Source organism: Hyperolius riggenbachi, chromosome 3 (assembly GCF_040937935.1).
Source record: "Hyperolius riggenbachi isolate aHypRig1 chromosome 3, aHypRig1.pri, whole genome shotgun sequence".
NCBI lineage: Eukaryota > Metazoa > Chordata > Amphibia > Anura > Hyperoliidae > Hyperolius > Hyperolius riggenbachi.
Window position 1 is genome coordinate 306,542,698 of NC_090648.1, and position 19,206 is coordinate 306,561,903.

General features: G+C 40.2%; 1 protein-coding gene across 6 annotated transcripts in view; it reads left to right on the forward strand.

Annotated features, from left to right (window-relative positions):
- OSBPL8 (oxysterol binding protein like 8) overlaps positions 1-18,571 on the forward strand; it is a 289,354-nt gene extending 270,783 nt beyond the window's left edge. For 4 of the 6 annotated variants that reach the window (XM_068276646.1, XM_068276649.1, XM_068276650.1 and 1 more), the window contains 6 exons: positions 30-166; positions 3,524-3,709; positions 6,288-6,441; positions 8,445-8,550; positions 10,067-10,172; positions 11,233-18,571. In XM_068276646.1, coding sequence (XP_068132747.1) covers positions 30-166; positions 3,524-3,709; positions 6,288-6,441; positions 8,445-8,550; positions 10,067-10,172; positions 11,233-11,368 — 825 coding nt within the window. In that variant the 3' untranslated portion in view covers positions 11,369-18,571. The remainder of the gene's footprint in view (positions 1-29; positions 167-3,523; positions 3,710-6,287; positions 6,442-8,444; positions 8,551-10,066; positions 10,173-11,232) is intronic. The other 2 variants (XM_068276647.1, XM_068276651.1) reach the window with 1 other exon arrangement.
- The last annotated feature ends 635 nt before the right edge of the window (positions 18,572-19,206 follow it).

Below are 19,206 nucleotides of genomic sequence, written 5' to 3' on the forward strand. Positions count from 1 at the left end.
CAATGTTAATGTTGTCTGCTTTATTCCAGGATAGTGAGGTTTTTATTCATGACAAGAAGACAGAAATGTCTGAGACATTCTGGAATCCAACATCTGAGATAAAACAGCGCAGATTAATTCGGTGTACAGTGCACCGTGAAGAACAAGGAGAGTTTGAGTCTGAAAGGTAATTTTTTTTCTGCACAAGTTTTCTTGTTCTTCACTTACGACACATACCATAAACTCTTCTTTTTGGACTCTACTTACAGTAAACTCTAAATTTGGCATCCTTCTCAAAAGTGTGTAGCGTTTCTTTTTGCTTATACGGTGCTATCACACTGCACAACCAAGGAGCCTTTTTGTCAATCAGTATAATTGTCAGTCTTGTCAATTTCAGCACAAATCTGATGCACAACTGATCATACCACTGCACTTTGTAGTTTTGTCCCGATCAGTTGAGTACTGGACTATGCAGCAGTCAACCCTCCTCCTCTCTGCAAAAGGTTATCACCTTGCCTTGATCACTGTTTCAATTGATAAACAATCTAAACTCAATTTAATTATCGAACCATCTATCTAACATAAAATTGTATGGTGTGTACCTAGCTTTAGATTTGACCAAGGTGATCGAATATGCCACAGATGTAGATTTAATGTCGACTTAGTGGATGGTGTAAAGGTGGCCATACACTGATAGATTTTCAGCAGATTCGTCCATCAGATAGATTTCTGTCAGATGTCTGTCAGGTCGAATCTGACAGGAATCAATCTGATGTGTGCCACATACTTGGAACAGATTTCACTATTTGGTACTAGGGCCAGTGCTCCTAAAGTATGTGATAACTACAAACCATAACAGCAGAAAAAGTTTTGCAAGTTTTGAATGCAGGATTAGCATCTTTATCACTTAATACACTCAGACCAGTTGCTGTTGAAATTAGATTTTTATGGAGACAATACCGCTTTAAGATTCTTACAGTAGTATGGATTCTATTTCATTTCCATCTGCATCTGAAGTGTTGCCGTTTCGTGTACTTTTTCTTACTTGAGCAGATTAGCCCCACCCAAGAGTCGAAGGTTTGGATTAGCAAATCAATCTTCTGGCAGGTCAGGAGCATTGCTCTGCTCATAACTATAGCTCAACATTGTGTACATTTGCTAATGAGAATGGAGTGATTACTCCAGCTAATGAGTACACATTACCAGTGCACCCTCAGGCAAGTAGGATTGGTCTTCCCTGTGTACTCATTAGCTGGTGTAATCACTAATGAGAATGGAGTGATTACTCCAGCTAATGAGTACACATTACCAGTGCACCCTCAGACAAGTAGGATTGGTCTTCCCTGTGTACTCATTAGCTGGAGTAATTACTAATGAGAATGGAGTGATTACTCCAGCTAATGAGTACACATTACCAGTGCACCCCCAGGCAAGTAGGATTGGTCTTCCCTGTGTACTCATTAGCTGGTGTAATCGCTAATGACAATGGAGTGATTACTCCAGCTAATGAGTATTACCAGTGCACCCCCAGGGCAAGTAGGATTGGTCTTCCCTGTGTACTCATTAGCTGGTGTAATCACTAATGAGAATGGAGTGATTACTCCAGCTATTGAGTACACATTACCAGTGGACCCCCAGGGCAAGTAGGATTGGTCTTCCCTGTGTACTCACTAGCTGGAGTAATTACTAATGAGAATGGAGTGATTACTCCAGCTAATGAGTACACATTACCAGTGCACCCCCAGGGCAAGTAGGATTAGTCTTCCCTGTGTACTCACTAGCTGGAGTAATTACTAATGAGAATGGAGTGATTACTCCAGCTATTGAGTACACATTACCAGTGCACCCCCAGGGCAAGTAGGATTGGTATTCCCTGTCATCATTGCAATAAAACTAGGGAATGGTGCAAAGTGATGTTTGGAATTTGCACAAAGCTCTGACCAGTCACACAGAGATGTGATATTTTTGGGCAGTCCTAGCCATATTATTATTATTACTCTGTTAGTATAATTTACTAGGATGCAGCAGAGTGTAGTTAAAACATTTTTGTTATTGATTTATAAAGCCCCAACCTATTCAATCATACATGATGACCTTCAGTTACAGAATATGCATGATGTTTTTTTTTTTTTTTTTTACCAAAGTACGGTATACTTATGGTACTCATCAAACCAGAACTCCTAGCCCCAGTATTAAATAAGCATTGTGCAGAAATGATGGTAAACTTACTTTTAAAAAGGTTTGATTCTTGGTGAGCAATAATCTTCCTAAAATAAAGGAAAAGCTAGCTGGTAATGTGTTCTTTATCCCTGTAGTGTTTTGTGTTTGAAGCCTATGCCTCAGCCCAGCAGTTACTAGCTGAATTGCCTCTCTGCCCACTCACTGTACTGAATGAGCTCTGCTCTGTGAGAATGGCTGCCTACAGACCCAAGTCTTTCGGTTCAGGAATTAGCTGTTGGGGACCATGTATCACCCACTGATTTTCAAGACCCTGGCTTAGATAATCGCACATTAGAAACACACCCCTTACTTGGGGAATTTAGTTTATTTGTAAATCTATAGCGCCCTGTGTAGAGTTGTAACTGTAAACGTTTGCAATGTATGTACTCCGCATTTTCTAAATGAAGCTTATCTGACTGTATCCACGTCATAAGTGTGTCCATACAATTAGTCGGTGAAAGCCAGTTACTACTCTAAATGTGTTAACTTCTCTCCAAAATGTAGCCATTAAAGCAACAACCTCTATGAGCATAATGTTATAGTTGCTTAATCAGGCCAATAACCAACATATGAGGAGCTCACAAGGCTGAGCAAATACACAGAGCAAAAATGAGATTTAGTTCTGCATATATCCAACAGGCATGTGGGTTAAGCCCCTCTGCTGGCGTTAAGGCCAATCTCCTAGAGGGGTCTCTATACTAACGGTGGGTGCATCCGTATACAACACATACAATGAGCGTATTGATGATTGGACATACGTCTGATATAGGATACAAAGTCTAAGCGCAATTTATTGATAAAAGTGTAGCAATGGCAAATGTAATTTTTAATTAATCTTGGCTGAAGTTTTGAATGTGTTTGTTGGGCCCCATTCACACTTAGGCATTTTCAGAGTAATCTTTGCAGTGTTCCTGATCGCTGGCGTTTCAAAGCAACGTAAAGTCAATGGAAGTGATCTCACTATAGCTATTTGTAACATCGTTTTTCAGAGTGAGTGTGTTTCAGAAAACCTCATAATAAACCAATCAGATTCCAAGTCCCAAAACGCAATAGCTGTAAAATCGCTTTTTTTATTTCATGTAAAGTCGCAAGAAAATTGCTTTTATTTTGCTTGGGAAAACTACAGAAAATCACTCAGCAATTGCAGTCGTGTTTGGCGAGTGTAAATTGGCCCTTACAATATGTTTGTCATGCAAGTCGTGTTCATTAGTACATTCAGTATCTATCATGTCCTTTTTTTTTTTTCTCTTGTGTAGTATAACCCACATACATTTCTGTAACACTATAAAGAACGGGCCATTTATAACCAGTATTTCTGTTCCAGGCTCTGGCAGCAAGTAACTAAGGCAATCAATAACAAGGATCAGACAGAGGCCACTCAGGAGAAATTTGTCTTAGAAGAAGCTCAGAGGAAAGCTGCCAAAGAGAGAAAAGCAAAGGGAGAAGAGTGGACTTGCCATCTCTTTGAACAAGAGCCCATCGCTGGGGAGTGGCATTATAAATATGCTGAGTGAGTTTGCCACCTTGTCTATCCTGTCTGTTCAAATTTGTTGCCACTAGGCAGATATGACAGTGTTGATGTGCACAACTTATTTCTCTGCATAACACTAATGGTATCTCATGCAGGATCTTGTTAGACAGAATGTGTCCTGCATAGTCTATGTGAAATTAGTGCATTGTAAGTAATATCTGAAATAACAACTCTAGATTGATCAGAATTGGGCAAATTACCTTTTCTTAACCAATTGTTTGCTTACTTCATCACAGACATCTAAAAGCGTATCTTCATTAAAACCAATCTGAAGATACACTTTTAGATGTCTGCGATGTATGGAGGTGGAAATTCAGAAACGCCTAAAGACGTTTGTAGCAGCCTTATGAAGTTTTGTGGAAAACTGTGTCCACTGCATATGGAGGCACATTTTCCAAAATGTCTTAAGACATCCGCAGCAGTCTAAGGATTAAAGTGCACTGAGCACCCATCCCATTTTTTTTTTAATGAACATAAGGAAGGTTCATAACTCAGTATGCCATTAGGGAGGGTGGGGGCTAGATTCCACCCGTGGAGCGCATTCCTGACTGCAATGCATGTCAGGAACTGTAGTAGGTAGATGTGAGTACATCTCCCGCCGGGAGGAATCTTTGAACTATAGACAGTGATGGAGCATTCCACACGGATGGGGGAGCTACAGGAGCAGCCCCCCATAGGTAAGCAGTTGCACTCCCCCTAACCCCTGGCGGCTCCCAAACCGCATACTGTGTTACGAAGTTTCACTGTTGAATAAAAAAAGTGTGATGGGTGTTCAGTGAACTTTAAAATTAATTTAGTAGAATGAGTTCCTGTCATGGGCGTCCACAGCATAGGGCAAGAGGAGTCATGTAAATATGACTTCATCCCTGACCACACCCACATTCTGGTCCATGGCCACTCCCATTTTTTGGCACGTTGATTCCCCGGCCCCACCCCTCCCTGTAAAATGTTCTGCGGATGCCCATTGTTCCTGTAATCTTAATAGGTGCTAAGTATAATATGTTCAGCCTGTTGCTGCCGAAAATCTAACTATAAACCCTGTTACCTCCCCTCATGTGACTTTTTGGATTCCAAATTCGTGCAGAGAGGCCTGCATATGATGTGCAATGGGGAAAGGAGAAGGAAGGTGGGTGTGAGATTATATAATGGCATATGGTGTGTGGCATCATTTATTTATACATGTGTGCTGGTGATGATGGCAGCGTGTTTTTGTCACTGCAAAATTTACAATTTGGGTATGATGTACATTATCACTTATGTCATGTTATCACTTATATATACCGGTACATATGTTCCAGCTATTGGCGCAATAAAACCTGCTTGTATATTGTTTTGATCCTTGTTTCCTTTGTGGGTATCCACTCATAGTTTAGTAAAATGGTAACTCATCTGTCCTTAAGGAAGATTTTCTCCTTCAGGGGATATGTTCCTTCCTAATGCAGGGTTAAGCAGCAAGCAGAACATATGGAAGTTGTTTGTTCAGAGGTCCTGTGAGCCAGTTCCTTTCGCCTACCGTCTGATCAGCGTGCCCAGCCACGATTGCTCTCTGTCACCGTGATCACATCAGTAGCTAACAGTATCTGAGAGCAGACAGGTGCATCATTCTGGTATCTGGGGGCATAACACTGCATAAGTCTAATTATTGGTGGATACACATCTGCTTAATTCTCATATCTGGAGAGACCGATCAGCTTAATTCTGGCATGTGGGGGCATATTGCTTTTTAAAGCAAACCTGAAGTGTAAAAACAAATTTCAGGTTTGATACTTGCCTTACCTTAGTTCTGGATAGAAGAGAGCCTTCCTGTTCCTTAACTTGTCGTTCCAGTTCTGTCCTCTGTAGCTATGTGATCCACTGGCTCTTCCGAATGACTTGTGCCCATGAGTAGTTCCAAAGACAAGCGCTGCCCTTCTGGGCATGCATGAGTCCGGTAAACACATGCCCAGTAGGGAATGCGCTCGTCCTCATACTCAGGGACATGAATAGTTCCGAAGAGCTCTTCTACCTAGCAGACACTAGAAGTTAGTGGAATGATAATGCTCTATGCTAGTGCTTCTCAAACCTGTCCTCGTGACTCACCAGCAGTGCATGTTTTGCAGGCAACCTCATCTATGCACAGGTGGGATAATTAGTGTCTCAGCTACATGGAATTCACCTAGCTAAAACACTAATCACCCCACCTGTGCATAGATGAGGTTGCCTGCAACACATGCACCGTTGGGGAATCCCTTGGACAGGTTTGAGAAACACTGCTCTATGCTATCTAGAGCCTTCCCTCTACCAAGGTGAGCATCTAACAAGGTAAGTATCAATCAAACTTAACCAAACCTATTACTGGTGAACAGTAGTTTTCAGAGGATTATTGTAGACTCTTATGAAAATGGTTACATTTCATAGCAGGCTGCTTGATTCCAGCCTAGCCACACTGAGAAATGTACGGGCTCCATCTGTGGCTAAAGCTACACCTTAACATTTATTCTAATAGTGAGTCGTTTTCTAATCATATTTGTGGTTTAGTAAACGAATAATCTTGCCGTGTTTGTTTTATATGTTGCAGTACACGACCATGGGACCCCCTTAACGATCTGATTCAGTTTGAAAATGAAGGTGCCATCCAGACAAAAGTCAGGCATAGGACTCCAATGGTACGTTCGAGCAGTGTAATTAGTCTCAGTAACCAAGGGGCAAAGCGGGAGAAATGCAGATATCAGGTAGGTCTGGAGACACCACAGTGGCTCTTCTCTCGTCTGTCCTATCAAGATCAAGGAAGCATGTGTATGGTGTCAGCTTACACTTACTAACCCTTTTAGCTGTATGGCTCACAAATCGCATCATGTAAGTCTTTACTTCTTTGATTAAAGTGTTTTCCTAAATGTTATAAATCCCTAGTATTGGGGGTCAGTCTTCATCTGTGCAGTTTATAAGAAGTAGGGAAAGCGCTTCTATAGTGCATTAAACCTTTAATTCGATTATCACACATACGATAAGCACTTACATGAAGCTGTAAGATACAGCATGTGTTTAAGGTCTCCTGCATGGTTGCTTTTTTCCACTAAGCCTGGCCAGGGCTTCAGGTTGCATTGGTGACATACAAAGTGGTGCAGTGGGAAGAGCCTCAATCACGCGGGTGCCGTAATGCATCACTTTGGGTTTTGGTACCACGCCTTCCTTAGGACCTGAGGAAGGCGTGGAAAATGCCAAAGCCAGTTGTGACATATCACAGAACCCACTTGATTGAGGCTCCGCCCACCACACCACTTGGATTGCCACAAACGTGACCTGAAGCCCTGGCCAGGCTTAGAGAGAGTGTCCCTGTAGGCGGCCTTATACACATGCTGTATCTTACAGCTTCATGGAAGTGCATATTGTTTGTACAATTATCCAATTAAAAGTGTAATGCACTACAGGAGGGCTTTCTCTCCTCCTTCTACTTCTTCTCAGCTTAACTGGAACCCCCCAGCCAGGAAGTAGCACCGGAGTGCATTCACACTCTGTATTGACAGAAAATAAGATCTCTGTTGAATAACAGGACAGTAGTGCAGGATAACTACATAATCTTTTCATCTGTGCGGTTACCAGTGTCAGTAGGTTTCTAGCAAGATATTTTAGTTATTTCCTTTTATGTCTTCTATGATTTTACTTTGTAATCAGCTGTTTCTGCCTTCACAATTGCTACTAACAGTTTGAACTGCATGGTTTTGTTTGTGATCATCTTATCACAAGAATGATTTAACAGTTTTCAAAATGAGCAAATTGCTAACAATTTCTCAAGTATTCCTAGTATGGAGACATATGACACACCCACATAGATTTTGTTAGGATGATAATCTTATTTGCATTAGTTTTACAGATTTTGGCATTCAAAATTAGTTTTCTGATCTGTGATGACATGCATGTCCATTTTACTTTATTTCCTTATCAAAATAAACACCATATCCACAATAATCATAATGGATTGGACTTTGTGCCGTTGCACCCAAATGCACAAGTCCACAGCAAAGACTTTCCTGTAATAAACCCAGTACAGCCTTGACTTATTTAAAAGCAAACCAGTCGAACAATGTACTGCACATGACTGCAACTGTGCCACCACTAATTTAATGTAGTCTTTCATCCCCCCTAACATGTTCTGATGAGCATATATTGTATTGTTTGCAAACTTTGCAGCCTAATAACAATTTAAAAAGTCCAGCCTGGTCATGACAGATCACCATTGCTAGCGATCATTCAGATTTTTGTGAAAGTTAATAGACTTATAGCGAGAATCTTTAACAATCGTTTTTATGACCGTTCGTTTTTTATCTGTTATTGTTATTTTGCAATAATGAAAGATGGCTTGAGGAACAATCATTTGTCAGTGGAGCTCCACGGTCCATCTTTCCATGGGTACTTAGCTTCAGGATGCTTTGGTATGGCTGTGCTCACTTGACTATTCATGTTATTGTCCTATGAATGGCAATAAGAGATGGTAGATTTTTTTTTATTTATGAGACCAACTGATCTGCATGTAACTATGTACTATCTACTACTACATATCGAAACGTATGGAAGAAGACTGCCTATTTCATGACTGTGCTAATGAAATTCAGACTTTCATAGACCTAGACCTCTTCATTTTAACTGCTTTAAAATGTTCTTTGTGTGATACGATTTGATGTGCTGCATTCATTTTTTTGAATCCGACATGTGACATGAAGAATTGTTTGACTTACAGGTAAGTGTTCCAAAACTAAAACACAAGACCAGTGGACCGCTGAAGAAAGGAGAAAGTGGCTGCTCCTCTCCAGAGCTAGACAACCAGGATTCCTCAGGGAGTGAAGGTAAGAATATCTTTACACAAGGCAGTCCGGTACAGTTGTGGAGGGGCACACCTCTCTATGTAGGATGGGTGCTTGATATTGTGACATAGGCAATGTCATGAGCAAAATAGTCCAACAGTATATCAGCACACCAAATCTTCATGAACACGCTCTTTTATTTGAGCTGTCAATATCCACAAACAGTGAGCCGACAATTGTTTCGGGGGCCAAGCAGGGTCCCCCTTTATCAAGGCGTGTGGTTATCAAGGCGTGTGGTTGTGTCGTAACCACACGCCTTGATAAAGGGGGACCCTGCGTGGCCCCGAAACAATTGTCAGCTCACTGTTTGTGGATATTGACAGCTCAAATAAAAGAGCGTGTTCATGAAGATTTGGTGTGCTGATATACTGTTGGACCATTTTTAGAGGCAGGCGAGGTTGGTAGGCCATCTGGCGACAGTGCCAGAGAGAAGGGGGAGCAGCACAGGTGCAGACAGAGAATGCAGAGAGCGCAGTGGAGCAAGAGGGAAGTAACTCACCATTCAGCCCGGGAGAGATACGTGATCTGGCTTCCTATTCAGTTTCCTTGCTTCCATAGTGGTGTACATGATAACTGATGCTACCGCTATTCGAGTCCAGAAGCCCGAAGAGGCAGACCGATCACGTGGATCCCTCCCGTTACCGGATGGTGAGTTACTGACCTCTCTCTCTGCTGCTCTTTGCATGATGGGGGGGGGGGGTGTGTGGTTTCTAGCTGCCTACACTAGGGGCACCTTTGGATACCTATATTGGAGAGGGATACATTTGGCTTCTTATACTGCAGGGGTCATCTGGCTACCTATTCTGGGTGGATAGGACTACATATGGCTACGTATACTGCATGGGTCATCTGGCTACCTAAACTGGGGGAACATCTGGCTACCTAAGGGGGGTTGAGTTTATATCTGGCTACCTATACTGCGGGGGTCATTTGGCTACCTATACTGGGAGACAACTGGCTACCTATACTAGTTGGGGGCTACATCTGACTACCTTAACTGCAGGGGTCCTCTGGCTATACTGGGGGGAGGCTGCATCTAGCTGCCTAGTACTTGGAGTTCATCTGGATACTGATACTGGGGTGCTGCTATGCTTAGCTACCTAGTATTGGTGGGCTATCTCTGGCCAACTAATGCTGGGGGCTATATCCAGCAACCTATACCTCTGGCTACCACATCACAACCACATACTCGAGAAGAGATTTTTACACCCTCACCCTGGAAAAATTACATAGCCTAGACACTGCCCTGCCTTTACAAAATCTCTACTGTGCTGCATCTTGGTAATATGACTGGCAGTGCCTTTTGCCCTTTAAGCTTCCCTGGTACATTTATTTGAAATTCAGCATGGAGCATGTGGAGATGGTGTTGGAGTACCTATGTACTTAAGCCATTTAACTGTACAGCAATGCCATAATACCTGCCATGAACTATCACGATTTTACGTTCTTGTTTGCATCAGTGTAAGCAATAATGTGCATTTCCCCAATCCTTTTCCAGCGCATCTACTAACACACAGCACTCGAAGCAGGAAAAAGGGAGCAGACCATGGAGAGCTTCAAAGTGCCATAGAATCTATAAAGAGAACTCAAGAGGAAATCAACAGGTAAATGGTGTTCCTTGCCAATACTGGAATTCTACTGGAATTTCATAGAACATTTTTTTTTGTCCTACAGTTCTATAGTTGGGCCTTGCTTTTGACCAAAACATAAAACTGATGTAAAGCTATAGTAAATTAATCTAGATCTATAATTAGATTTTATCGTTGATCCTTCTTTATTCAATGCAGCATTCCCCCCACTCATGAGTTTAATTGAAACATTACATCTCACGTATTTACAAGGAGTGTTGCCCTCAGGGATTGTGTTTCATTTATTCGGGCAACAGTTCAAGGCCAAGTGCTATACAGACTTGTCACTAGCCTAAAGGCTAGGGTCACATCTGTTGCTATAGATGGAGTTGGTTAAACATGCGTGCCACACCGCTGCCAACTTATTTAAATTTTCTGCTTCGCCTATTGACTTACATGCATTCTGTCGCCGTTGGAGTCTGGCAGAAACGTGCTGTTGATTTTGCAATGGCTCGGCAGCAAATCAGGCACTTACGGCGCAACACGACACAGTAAGTGTGCTAGGCCTTATACACTTTCACTGCTGTTATGTTACCATGCATGCAGAAAGTGTAACACAACACAATGTAACCGACGTAGTGTAAAAGGGTCCTAAACTTTAATATGAAATCCCGACTTAAAGAAAAGCTGCACCCAACCATATACAAATATGGTCCACACCTACGTAGTACCACAAAGCCACTTGTGCATGGAGGAAAAGGCTGAGCATGAGCAGCTTTGCACTACTTGGCATGTGTGGACTGTACTTGCTCATGCTCAGTACAGCCATGCTCGTACATGGGCGGCAGTGAAGCCACAAGAACATATTCGCCATTATCCTTTACGGAGGTATCCATTTTTTACTTTTATTTGGCTTCAGGTTCACTTTAATGCCTTGTCTTTGAGACAGTAAGTAGCATTGTTTTTTTTTTTTATCTGGAGCATTAGAAAGAATGCAGTTCCACCTAAATTGCCTGTTTCACTTGGGTTATATAGGTTGTGTGAGAACATGCAGGACTGTCTATCACATCTAAAACCATCTTTCTTTCCTTTGCAGGAATATCATCGCCCTCCGCAGTCGTTTAGCTACAAACGCCTCACACACAGATAACAACTTTCTTCAACAAAGAGACTATTGTATTATTATCTTCCTGATTTTCCTGCAGATCGCCATTAATTACTTGTTCAAGTAAAGAAGGAAAGAAAAAAGTTGTTGTGGAAATGGGCGGGATCTGAAATGGTCTCCATTGGACTGGGACCACTTTTAGCCTTGGCATATTGGAGCGTATCAGATGTTTTGGCCACTGGGGGCAGCATTGTTCTCCTGTCAGAGTTAGCGGTCCTAGACTCTGAAGACATTGTCTGCATTATTATTACAATCTGTCCAAGCTGCCAGTAGCTCACGTGTGAAAGTGCCAGCCTCATCAACCTAACTATTGCTATGTATTAAATGTTGCAATATATTGTGCTTTACACATCATGCCGTTCTTTCAGCAGGAAGTAATACTGTAGTTATAGATGTATATATACTTTTTTATATGTATGTAGGTGGTTGTCTTTTTCCAATTGTAAGGATGAAGATGCTATTGATGACCTCAAAATAAGTTAACTTTCAGTTATGTAAAAAAAAAAAGTCTAGTCAGTTCATAATTAGGGTAAATATCTCGCTGACCAAAAAAAATCCCTGTTATTATTATTATGTTGTTTACTTGTAGCCATGACAGTATAGAAATGGTAGGGCCATTTAACGAATTACAAAGTGTTTCCCCAAGATTTTCCAATATTTTATAATCAGAGAAGAAAATGGATGAAGAAGTTGAAACTCTCCCTCGTGGAAATAATTTTTAGTAAAAGTGTGTGCTGTTGTGCTGTATAAAAGTTTATAAGTCTTCTATTTTTTACTGCCTATTGTTGTAGGACCAAAGTGTTTTCTTGCTGTTGTAAAAAAAAAAAGAGCACATCACTACTCACAGAATTCTTGTTCTCCTATCAATTTATTTATTTTTAGCACTGTTTACTTCACAAAGTGCATGAAGGTTTCAAAGACTGAAATCACACCCATGAGCAAATAACGTTGCTACCAAATGCCTAGTACAGACAGGCACATTAACCTCCTGGTGGTGGGAATTCTGCCACGGCTCCTGCCTTCACACTACACTACGTTATCACGAACGACATCACACACTTACCCTGTGGGCTGTAATGCAATGCGGCGGCAACCATGTGGGGCACAAATCTGGAAGGGGTGCAAAGATAGGGGCAGGTAAAGTATAACAGCACGGGGCACTGGGGGGAGGGGGGCACACATTTTACATTAGAGGGCACAGCGGCCTTGGTAGTGAGGCGAAGTCATTAGGGTGATTCCTGAAAGATTTCATTCTGAAATTGATCGGGAATTTCCCTGCGATTTATGGCGGCCAACAGATCTCTCTCCAATCATATTTGAGAGAGATTTGTCTCTTGGTCAATATGCCCATACATTGTCTGATGTGTGGGCACTTAAAAAAAATGTGTGTATAGCCTTGGCTCGATTGAACTGATAACATGTGAGCAGGTGATGATTGTGAGCCATTGCTTTATACTCCATGATAAGCATTTCAATCATATTGTTGGGATCATTGTACCATCATTGACCCATGTATACCTGCCTTTAGATTTTTTTATGCTAAAGTTTAGTGTAAGGGTAATGCTAATTCACTATTAAATTGAAGGCAAGGGTTCCTAAGATTTTGGTAAAGATTGGTAAACTGAATCACTTCACCAAAAGGCTCAAACAGTAAAACATGCCTGCTGATGTTTCCTACTCAAGTCCATTAAAAAGTTTCTCTGTGGCAGTGTAAACAATATAAGTTAGGAAATCAAGTATAAAGTCCCCTGGACATGAGCAAAGCTAGTGGATGGTTGGGTCCCCCGAGTCCTGACATCCACCCAGAACTAAAAAATAAGTGTCCTTTTTGTTTTTATGTTCCAATCAGACATGCTTGGGGAGCACACACCCATTTCAGAATTTTATAAAGAAACTATTTAGCGTCTTACTTTTTTTATGTCATCCATATGTTTGTTCACTATGGGATGTAGCGAGTTGATTCACTAACGTGAGTTAAAATTTTTATGCACAGAATGCACAACATAAATGTTACTGGTTTTCATGTAAGTAATGTAGCATGGGTGTGCATATAGTGTTGCTTCTATACATAACTTGAGTAGCACTAAGCATGCAAAGAATGCTTTTACTTGCATACATACTGGTAAAATAGGCTATTTGCGCACTGCAATTTTACTGGTATTAAATAAACAGGGCCATAGTTGTAAAAAGGTTTAGGGTTTGATTTGCATTAAATGATTGTATCTTTAATGCAAAAGTAACCCTTTAGCGTCAGTAAGTATGCTGGCATGGTCAACTATACAGCTTCCACAAACATAGGAAAGGGTTGAAGTCTGGCTTGCAGTGATTACTGGGCACTGGCCCACTGCCCCCTGCATTACAGTCCAAGTAGTTGGAATGGGAGAGAGAGGACTCTAGGAATCAAATGGATTACTTAGTTAAGGAGTCTGCAAGACCCTTATGCCAGTACACTTAATGATTTGCCTGCGAAAAGATGTTTCTTTCAAAACAACCAGATTCAATGCAGGACAAAACTTGTGTGTAGCAGTCTCAGCAGATTATAAAGTGTAATTATACCTAACAAACAGCTATACTTTCTATTGAATTATCGAAAGATTCTACACCTTTTATGGTAGTTATTTGGTATTGCTTTGGCTGTGTGGCCCCCTGGCCTACAATGCATAGCACATAGTCTTTCTTTAATTTACTAAAGCAAAGGGTGATGATGAGACTGCAGAATTGTCAACAGTAATATTGTTCTCAGGACAAACTTAAATCTGATTTCTAAGAGTAGCTGGGACACCATTAGGATACCTACAGGCAGATGTCCATAGCCTAATGTGAGTTTACTGTTTGGGTGGAAAATAATCCATCTTCTGATTGGCTAAGGGTGTACATTTGTAGAAAGATCCCAGATGGTAGTCATACCTGAAAATATAATTTAGAGTTTGCAGGTACTCTTTGTATCATGCCTTTAATAAAAGGCAAAGCACTTTGAATACAAAAATATGTTCTTCAACCCTTTGAGCTTGATGCTAGGTATGCGGGAGATGAATGAATGACTCTAAAATATAATCCGAATGCAGCAGCAGCTTTAGACTTTTGCCAAACTGAACTGACAAGCAAACAAAGGCACATGAAGACAGCTCCTCCTGCCAAAGCAGTCACAACATTCCTCACATGCAGCTTCTTTTCAATAGGCAATACTTCCACCGTGTGGAGAATTATGGAATTGCTGCATGTGTCTGTCGTGTCATACCAAATCTGAACTACTAGAATAGCGATGATGATCGTGTAAGATATGTTTATCTTCTTTGTCCAAATGATGTGGACAGTCTTTGTATATTAACCCCACTCTTATTTTATCTTTGAAAATTCAGCTTAGGGCAGACATATGTAGGTAATGAATGCCATAGCATCTTCAACTCTGAATAGTATCCTGAAGGCAAATATCAAAAAATAATCCCATCACTACATGTTGTTTTTAATTTCTACTGTAAAATTGGTGGCTAAATCATGAAGCCATTTAAGGTGACCTCATCTTCAGTGCAAAAAAAGGGATGTATGACACTCTTCTGTAGCAGGCACTGACGTCAAACACATTCACACTTGTCGTGTCTTCACAATAAGCAAGCAACTGTAAAGTTAACCTACATTCTGAATTGTGTTGGCAACTATCCTTCTTGTACAGAAACACCATAAAATGGTGACATGTATGACCTTGTTCTGAACTAGAGTGCACTCCAAAAATGTCTTTATATATGTAAATTGTATATTTGTTAGTTGAAATGAAAGTGAAAAAAATAGCAATATTTAAACTTAGTATGTTACCGCTCCGGAGTTCCACATCAAGCAGCAAATTTCCATGTTTCTTATGAAAGCCATATTGGGCAAGTCCGATTATTTGTAATATTTGAATGTTGTCTTTTTCCAGTCTCATTCATTTATACCGATTGTGCAATGTATTTATAATCTCCAGTGGCCACAGAGAATAATAGATGAAGTCACTAGGCTGTTGGAATCCAGTGTGACACGCTAATTAATATACATTGTTGAAAGAATTCCCAAAACACCATTCAGCACTGGTAAGCTATGAGTGTGCTAGTCATACTGATTTACAGGCTGGATCCAAGGAGCTTGAAAATATGGTGTTTCATGTACTGTGTGTGCACCTTCAGAACTTCTTGTTAGTCCATCCACTTAATGGACCGCATGGAAGTCGCAATGGAAGTTGTGCACATGCAGGAGCTGCAAGCTTTTGGATCCAGTGCCACCCATCTATGAAGTATGATCTGCACACTCCCTTGCCCCCAAGGTGCTGAACGGGACTGGGTAGACTTCTTTTAAGGACAACTATTGCAAAGACACTTCTTGTGTATTTCAATACTGTATATTGTTATAATTCATTCTACTAAACAATATGTTTTTTGCTTTGCAACAAAAGTGATTGTGTCCACAATCAGACTTTCACTTTTCTGCTCTTTGTGGCAGTGGAAAAATGTCAGGCAGTAGATTAAAGTGGTACCATAGTGACATAATGGGGTCAATTCATAAAAGGCTGTGTGGTTAAAAAAAAAAAAAATCTTGTTAGGAAAATACTGCATTCTGTATTTTAGACTTTTGTGTGCTAATTCATAAAAATCTTTGCAGGTGCGAAAGAAGTGCGGTGTTTTACCAAAGCCTGACTGTCTGTAATGGCAGAAGAGTAGTTATCTGTGTTACATGCTGTAACATGCAGACACAGCATTACAATATAAGAGGCATCCCAACTTCCCTTTAGATGTGCATGTTTTGTTCTACTGAATCTGCTTGCTCTGAATCTGCTCTAAAACGGTCCATTAGCCTTTCTTAACATTCTATTTAATTTCCACAGCTTAGAAGAACTTTGTGATTTTTAACCTCCAGCTCCTACGGGAACTCAAGAGGTTAAACAGCCTAAAGCCTAAAGTATCCCGAGGAAGCCTGTTTTTTCCGATCGTTCTGCTGCTGCTGCCTGGGGGGAGATCTCACTGCTTCTGCTTGTGAGTCTCCATTCCCAGCACAGTCCCGCACAGACTTTGCACTCGTATCACCACTTAAGAGCAGACTGTATTGTTTGTGCCTTTACTGCCTGTTCTAATCTTCATGAATTGACATTTACTGACATGTTGAGGTAATTATCACACAAGACTGTAATTTACCTCACTGCTCGGGAATTTCAGTTTTTCATGCAGTGACAGCTTTTTTGAATTGACATTTTCCTAAGTGCTAGGTAAAGTCAGCTGTTTTCTGCATTACCGAATGTGGTAATGCTTTATGAATCGACCCCATAGTCAAATGTGGTAAATTATTCAGGACACCCAGTTTTATGTTAATTATCCTGGTTTCAGCAACACTTTATATATGGATATATTGCTGTATATTGGTATGTAGCCCACCCTCTGTGACATCACAGCCTAGGCTGTTTAGATATGTGGCATTCCCCCAGAGCATTATGGGAGACCAGGTATTCTTTCTACTGGAATCGGAACACAATTTACAAACATTACGCAAGAATGCACCTGGCAGCAGTAAAGATCTCACAATCTGCAATCAATTTCAGAAAGTAAAGCGTGAGGAAATATTTTACAATGGGAAAACACTGCCTAAATAACTTATAAATATTGTAAAAAAAAATTAGCAATTTTATTAATTATGTTCTTTTCAACACAGTTCCTCTTTAAATGTAACAATTGCTTTGTTTTTCTGATATATTCGATCATCTGAGGAGTAGAAAAGACATATCAGCAGTAGGTAGGCTGAATCCCTGACCTGTTGCACATGGTTTAGACCCTTCCACCGTTCCACTACCATACAGGAAAATGAAAGTGACTTGCAGGCACATGATCTGATCTGCAACAAAACAACTTACATTGGCATGAATTACTCGTAATTATTTTGACAGTATCCAGAATTAAGAGAGTAATGTTTTTTTTTCTCTTTTATAAAGTTGTCCTTTAAGTACCCTAAATCTGGAAGATGCTGAGCTAATTTCTCATGCTGTATATATAGTCCCAGAAACTCAGATAAGCACCTTGTGCACAGCTGTGTTGAGGCTGTGCTGAGGAGGTTTTCTTCCTTGCCTGCTAAACCATACTTTGAATGACTTCTTCTGGAGGTACAATTTGATTACGTTCAGGTTACATTTTTTCTAAACTTACCTGGCACAGGAACTAGAACACAATAGTATTGTTACACTTTTCTGTACATTTTGCATATATTTTGTCCTACACTTGCACTTTTTTGGCTGAGACTGAAAGCCCAACAGCTGTCTGGACATAGCTATATGTGCCTTTCTGATAAATGAGTAGGTTAAGTTGGGTTTGTGCCATATACATAATTGCAGGGTTCAAACCCAGCTTTTAACTCTTCTAAGAAGATCTTTCATGTGAAGTCAGATTTTTACTATCTTCTCTTTTGGACATATACAGCCTTTTAATTGAACCCAATTCCTTATTTGGCTACATGGCCATAGAGGAACAAGAGTTGGAGGGTGTCTATCTTGGTTGTATATGCAATGAAGTCATGGTAACCCGCTACATCTTTAATAGCCATAACAACAATCTGAGACCTCTGGCACAAGTGTGACTTTATTTTGATTTTTAAAGAGAAGAGTAAAGGTAGTTTCTGTTTATTTGCATTTCACAGCTTTTTTAATAGTGATTTATGTATTCCTAGTACGGGTCTAGTTAAGGTGGCTACAAACATGTTGAGTTATCCACCCAACATTGCAGAGGTCAGGCCCAGTTTAACTTAAGGTATAGTCACTTGTTCAGCTTTGTTTTCTTCTTGTTAATACATTGTAAACTGTCTGGACTCCTGTGTTTTATGCACGCCTGTTATTTTACCACCAGTGCTTGTTTTGTTTTTTTTGTACTGTTACATTTTAAACAACTTCTAGACTGTTAAATAAAATTCCAGAAGACCAGTGTTATGTATCAATGAAGAGCCAGAACCCATGACAAAACGAATGTGAATAAAAGACAAAACTGTTTATATATGAATAAAGTTTCTTGACAATTTTCTATGTAAAGCTTCGAGCAGGATTACCGTTGTATCTTAGCATAACTGCACATACGCCATTTTTCAGTAGACTTGGAAAATGTCACTGCGCTAGGATGGAACACGATAGACAATGTTTTTGTCTTTTGTAGCATGTTTAAATGTTCATTTGTCTAACATCGTGTTCAATGGCTTTTTCAAAATTAAAGCACTACCACTGGTCAGTAGTTTTGTATTTACATCTAGAATAAAAATGTGATCATGAGAAGAAGCCTTGTTTGTTTCATTTATTATAAGATGGGCCGTGTACTTAGTTTCTCTCAAACATTTAGTAAATGATTTTCAACATGTTGTATGAACTTTAGCCTGACTGATTTGTAGGTGGATTACATTTTGGTATACATGCAGGCTTACATTTATATTTAAGGAGCTTACAGGCGCTAAAACCCTGGAACCTTAATCTCCACTCATTTTACCTGATCACAATGATGTCCCCATTACACAGAACAGGAACGGAGAGAAATGTGGAGAGGATCATTGCTGTCTCCTTATAAAATACTGTTTTTTTTATTCCCTAATACTATAAGAATGCCCCACATTGAGAATGTAAATTGTTTTATGCAGATGTAGGTTTGTTCCAAGTGTGTGACTAGGATGATAACCAGGCAAATACAACAGCAAGCCAAGTAGCATTTTTCAGTATTTTTGTTTGTTTTTTATGTTTACATTCTAAAGTGGATCTGAACTCAGGACTTCCCATCTGCTCTAAAATATTAACTACAGCATAATAACCTTTTATGGGGGGGGGGGGGGGAGAATCTTCATTACAGTTTATGGGAATCTTTAAAAAAAAAACTTTATTTTTTTATTTTTTAAGATTTCACTTTTGCAGATGGCATTGAAAGG